General features: G+C 43.6%; 1 protein-coding gene across 1 annotated transcript; it reads right to left on the bottom strand.

Moving 5' to 3' along the window:
* Positions 1-256: 256 nt before the first annotated feature.
* Positions 257-3,161, bottom strand: LOC124289706. The gene is made up of 2 exons (XM_046726333.1): positions 2,765-3,161; positions 257-1,995 (listed from the first exon to the last, which is right to left on the bottom strand). The coding sequence occupies exon 2, from the start codon at positions 1,958-1,960 to the stop codon at positions 971-973; it is 990 nt and encodes a 329-aa protein (XP_046582289.1). The 5' UTR covers positions 1,961-1,995; positions 2,765-3,161; the 3' UTR covers positions 257-970.
* Positions 3,162-6,555: the final 3,394 nt, after the last annotated feature.

Below are 6,555 nucleotides of genomic sequence, written 5' to 3'. Positions count from 1 at the left end.
ATGAACAAGTTCACAATTCACAGTTGAGTTATAGCGCATGGTCGAACAAGTTCACGTTCGGTATTCACAGTTGAGTTATAGCGCATGGTCGAACAAGTTCACGTTCGGTATTCACAGTTGAGTTATAGCGCATGGTCGAACAAGTTCACGTTCGGTATTCACAGTTGAGTTATAGCGCATGGTCGAACAAGTTCACGTTCGGTATTCACAGTAGTTATAGCGCATGGTCGAACAAGTTCACGTTCGGTATTCACAGTTGAGTTATAGCGCATGGTCGAACAAGTTCACGTTCGGTATTCACAGTTGAGTTATAGCGCATGGTCGAACAAGTTCACGTTCGGTATTCACAGTTGAGTTATAGCGCATGGTCGAACAAGTTCACGTTTGGTATTCACAGCTGAGTTATAGCGCATGGTCGAACAAGTTCACGTTTGGTATTCACAGTTGAGTTATAGCGCATGGTCGAACAAGTTCACGTTCGGAATTCACAGTTGAGTTATAGTTGATGGCCGAACAAGTTCGGTATTCACAGTTGAGTTATAGCGCATGGTCGAAAAAGTTCACGTTTGGTATTCACAGTTGAGTTATAGCGCATGGTCGAACAAGTGCACGTTCGGTATTCACGTTCATGTAACTAACCTTCACGCTTTATTCCCACAAAGGTTTCTTGTTTACCTTTTACACAACTGACTTGACTTGTGCAAGGTGTTTGTGTTATTTGTCTGCTCAGGTTAACGAAGTTAAGGGTTGGTGAAAGAAACAAATGATACTGATGATAATCCTCATATACATGAAGTCTTTTCAGTATAATTATTGTATTACGTAACGCGTCCAGCATTATAAAATGCGCTCTTGTTGATGCCCCGCGTCTATTAGTTGTAATCCAGACATTGACTCGTGGCTCCAAACTCAATTTAGCCCTTTAACGACTCCCGTAGACAATATAGCTGAAGGCTTTGTCTTCATCATTTTACAATTTGGTTGTGAATGATGGCTGAATCTGCTCTTGCCCAAGCATTCTGATCCGAGTCTCATCAACAGCAGACGTGTGGACGACGCCAGCCTGTCTTTGGGAATCCCCACGACATGAACGGCAACCACAGCAGCATATACAGTGGAATCCTTTCTTAATAGCCGGCACAATCAACCACAGGGAGGGCGTAACTGCAGCGTTTGCAAACCCACTGTACTTCAGTAGGTCTGGGCAGTATCCTTTGTTGAAAAAAGACATGATGGGAGTGCAATGAGCTGGTAACCACATCACAATGAAAAAGAGGGCAACGAGGGTACTTGCAGTGGTGTGGCTCATCGGGTTTTCTACAAATCTCTCACTGTACCGTCTTTTCAGCATACACATAATGACGACGTTGGCCCAACAAAACCCGAACACGAATGCTGATGGTAGCAGGAATCCAAACACTGAAAAAATCCATTGTTCCGACTGTCCCAGTGTGCAACTGTCCTTCTTGTTCCCTTGCAAGAAATCCAATAAGTTTTGCAGATCACTATTACTTGTGTAGAACAACAGTAAGGTAAACGCTGTTCCTAAGATCCAGGGTGACACCAGCATCAGGCAACCGAAACAGGTATTGGAAACTACAATAGGGGAGGTGAGGCTTAGAAATCTCTCAAACATCAACATAAAGATGAGTAGGATTAGAATAACCGCTAAGGACAATTCTGTTACGTGCCAGTATTTACAGACATCTGGAAGGTCTTTAAACAGTTCAATATTAGACTCGGCAGCAACACGGAGTGGGATGACCGTGACACCTTGGATGAAGTGCACCACTGCAATGGAAAGGATAATCTTGAAGAACAGCTTCCGTCTAGCCTCCGAGTCCTGAAATATTGCGATGATGACGAGTAGGTTCATGAGGACGATGTAGGACACACAGGCGATGGTGATGCTCAGAAGCAAGATCATCATCACTAATTCTTCTTTCATGGTGAGCACCATGGCGGTACTGTATAGTGTCTCTCTGTATTGTGAATCTGGAAAATTCAACATCAGTCATTACTTGTTTTGTGAGCTGTCTATAATCTGTACTAATACTGCATATAACTACTATGTCAAGCTATACATATAATTATTTAAGTGTTTTTGTACTTTAATTTAATTAATATTACAGCCACATTATAACACTGATAATTGGCTTCACAAATTTCACCCATTCGGTCCGCACAGCGTGCCGAACCGATGCTTTAATCACTAGGCGACTCCTGTTACGGTTGACGCACTGTGGTTAGTCTAGCAGTTAAAGCGTCTTCACGAAGACACGGGGTCGATCCCCCACATCTGTACAATGAGTGATACCTATTTCTGCAGCCCCAGTTCTCATTGCGGTGTGGTATGGCTGGACATTATCGAAAAGCGACGTAGAAGCCTGCCTAACATAAATATATATGCACCATGTGCCAGATGAAGAGAGCTACATCTCTCGCAAATATCTGTATGTACACCTCTACGATCCTCTCCGCGAGAGATCGTCATTGATGAACTGTGTTTACTCCAGCTTAGGTATCGATCCCTCAGTACCACAGCGCCAGTCAAAATGCAGTCGATACTTCTCCAAAATGGCGACCCAAAGACATCACCAGCATTCTGCGCCGTTATTTCACGGCACTTTCAACATACATAGCATGGGTAAACAAAAAGTCAATTCCCAATACATAGACAAAACGCAACTACCACCGTACAGAGCGTTGGCAGACAATCACTGAGAGGCACCGGTCAGCATGCAAGAGGGAAATATTCACTTACAACAACTTGAGGGTTGTATTCCCCCAGATTCCACAGCGGCAGCGATGGTTGCAGCTAGTTTCTTGAATGTGCACTGGTGAAAACGCCGGGTTCTTTACGTAGGCTGCCGGTTCGGTTCATGGCTGCATCGAATTCCTCGCTAACGTTTCGATAAGATATGTTTCTCCTCGCTGCTTCTCCCCACCACAACATCGGCGTCTGAGAGTATGAGGCACGCTTGACTGCTGGCGACTGACGTAATGTAGGAGTCGTTCGGCAGACACTGGCGCCGCCCACATCCAACGGTGTCGCTAGCTCCAAATTCACAGCGCTGTGGAACATTGTAAATAATTATATGCATTGGTAAACACTCATGGTCCAAGGCTGGTTCTTGGAGCTCGTTCTTGGAGCTCGCTTAACAGCGGTACGATTCCAACAGACTGAATGCTCGGCGGGAAATTACATCTTGTTATCCAGTTATATGCATGGGTGACTGTGCGCAGTTCTGCTCATATAATAAGAGGACTTTCTTTTGTTCCATGTTCTGCAAGTTCAGGAAATAATAGAATTTTGTTTATCAGACCGAGAACTTAGAAGGCACACATGTCGTTGTCTTTGTGCGACGCAGTCAAAAGTGTCAGGAAGATTCATTTGGTCTGAAAATTCGTATGGGCATTTTAGTGGTCGGTAGCATGAGCAACATCCGCCGTACTTTTGACAAAAGGCCTGTATTAACGCCTACACAACCACATTTTAAAAAAACATGATTTTTTTTTAGAAAATACAAAAATACAGTGAGTGTGGTCTTACGCTGCATTTACCAATATTCCAGCAATATCACGGCGGGGAACACCAGAAACAGGCTTCAAACATTGTACCCATGTGGGGAATCGAACCCGGGCCTTCGGCGTGACGAGCGAACGCTTTAACCACAAGGCTGCCCCCCCCCAAAAAAAAAAAACAAACCCCAAATAATAAAAAAACCCAAAAAAACCCAAAAAAACAGCAAATGATAACTAAGCCAAATACACCACAGCAAACCGATACCCATGATAAACGACACCAAAACAAACAATTCCATAAACAGCGGAAAGTAAAACCTGGGATTATATTAAATTGTCGTTGTTTTGGAATATCATTCTCTGTTTTCTCAGCACATGTCTTCTTGAATGAACATGTATCTCGACGGACGTTCTATAAGAAGTAATTTTCCGGAAAAGAAAATGCATGCACATCGCCCAAACGCACACGAAGCCAGATTCCTAGAATGAACTCGTCACAGAGCTGCGTCAGCAGTTGTCGATATAGAACCGGTAATCAACTTCGAGTTAATTCCAAGTCACGTGACTACTACCCCCATCAGACCACGCCGATCAATACGACGGACATGCACAGCGCAAGGAGGTACATGTATTTCCATGGAAGCGTCAATAGTGAAGTGGTCCATTCTGGACACAAAATCATTAATTTCATTGAGATAGTCACGCAGCGTAAATGCGATTAGTGCATAGATGTACACAGTGATAACAGCCGTATGGCGAGAAAATGCATAGTCCTCAAGTAGCCCAAGACGTGGCCTTGCTCCAAGGCTGTACTGAATGCTAAGTCCATGTATGTATAGTAATTCTATCCTTTAAAGAGGCCTGTCTAGATATGCGGACCTCTAAGGACCCCAGTCTGTTATTTATTATCGCTTTAGAAATTATCATTTAAACTATACTGAAAGGCAAAAGAAATGTCGTAATATTGGAAATGACATTTAAGTATCATTTGAACCTATTTTTTTAAAATAATACGCCACTGAAATGCAGTACCGACATTCATCAGAGAAGATAACCCCTCTCCATTGTCCCCCACGACAGTTTTGCCGCTGTTGTGTCCACTTGGATACGTTCCCGGCGGTGACGTTGGGTGAATATGGATCTCTTGGCAGGACATCGACAAAACAGGTTCCTGGCTTGGAGACGTCGCCGAATGGTAGGTCACTGACTGGTCGCTGGTGGTTTCCTATGGTCACCCAAGCTGTTTCTCTGGCCCTTGCGAATAGGTCTAGCACGTGTTGATGGACGATATGACGGTCCTGGCGACGTGTTGTTACACGGGGTTGACCACTACGTGGACGGTCATCAGTGCTGCTGGTGGCGTTATATCGCACTCTAAGATGTTTTATCGTTCGTACGCTGCAACTGAAGTCATTAGCAATGACTCGAGCATGTTGACCAGCGTGCAGACGTCCAATAGCTTGTTGTGGTTGATCTCTCGTTAACTTAGTCATAGCTGCTGTGTTCAGAAAACAAGTGAACGATTGCCATTCAAGCCGGCAATTTATGCCTGAATGCATTTATGATGCACGTGCATCTCGATTTCAATGTTGTGTTTGTGGGAACTTTTCCCTCTCCAAAAAACAAAAACATTTCTAACTTCAATCTCAAACAATACTTTATTGGGCAATGCAGGCTATACGACCACGATGCATGTTTCCTCAAACTTGACTTCTGGTGTATATTTAAAAAAATAGGTTCAAATACTCCATTGATACTCAAATGTCATTTCTAATATTACGACGTTTCTTTTGCCTTTCAGTATATTTATTTTGACCTTAGAGACTTGTGCAAGTCTACCCAAGACGCTGCACTTCACAATGCAGACTTTTGTGTCTTAGACGACCATTGATCACCATAGTCTGCATCGACAAACAAGATCTTCCGGCATGTCGATCCTATTTTACCAGCATCATACCGGTGTTCATGGGTTTTATAAACACCTACCACCAGCATCACTTCTGCCACTTGACAAGTGAAGATCCGAGTTAGAATTAATCTTCAGCAACTCATGCCTGGCGAGCAGTATTACAGGGTGGTCAGACGATGGTGCATTACATTTCTGCCTATGATATAAATCACTGGTTTGTGTAGTACACACTCGCTTGTTTACAGACTGACGTCTTATAGCTGAAATGTTATTGCTGAGCGTGGCGGTAAACAACAAACCAACACCCATGTCTCCCACTGGCACACTGTGACGACCATTTCTGGTTTCCCCCGCCTTGATATTGCTGGAATATTGTTAAAAGCGGCGTAAAAGTAAACTCACTCACTCTGACATAACTGGCAATACATTCACAAGGGCGTTAAACCCGACTCACTCACTCATTATATGCAGGGGGGAGTCAACTGCATTATGATTGGTTGGTTGGTTTGTTGTTTAACGCCACACTCAGCAATGATCCTGTTAGTCGCCTCTTACGACAAGCATTGGTTGTTGAAGACAGTGTATGAAATAAGCCAAAAACCCAACCAGACATCAGGGCCCAAAATGGGCTTAATCAGACCAAATATGGTGAATACCAGACCATCAGGCTTGCTAGCTGTAAATTTAGACCGTCCGTCAGAAATCTAGACCGTCTCAGGCGATCGGACGGGCCTTATTTCATACACTGCTGAAGACCAGTTCTAACCGGATCTTCACGGGTAACTGCATAATGAAACGGGGTGAGACGACCACAGAATAGTCCTCGCAGAGATTATCATTACAGCGTGAATCAGTGCTCATATTATTGATCACTTTTTCGAATAGAATACTTTCAGGCCGCCATAATATAACTCCTCTATCACATAAAGCTATACTCTGCCGCTCACTAAACTGAATTATTATTCCTGAACATAAACTCAAGCAAGAAAACACGCCCCCGTTAGTCGATTCTCACATATGCATGCGTTTGTGAACTACAGTATTACTTCTAAACCGAATCTTCGCGGGGAGTACTGATGTAGTTACTAAGATCCCCGAAACGTACTTTGATCGAAATCATA

The sequence above is a fragment of the Haliotis rubra genome, unplaced genomic scaffold, assembly GCF_003918875.1.
Source record: "Haliotis rubra isolate DU_JTF1 unplaced genomic scaffold, ASM391887v1 Scf447, whole genome shotgun sequence".
NCBI lineage: Eukaryota > Metazoa > Mollusca > Gastropoda > Lepetellida > Haliotidae > Haliotis > Haliotis rubra.
Note: the sequence above shows the minus strand (reverse complement) of the source record. Positions and strands in the feature narration are given on the sequence as shown.

Excerpts from the sequence above, each read along its gene's own strand:
- LOC124289706 (XM_046726333.1), bottom strand. The coding sequence starts at position 1,960 with ATGGTGCTCACCATGAAAGAAGAATTAGTGATGATGATCTTGCTTCTG.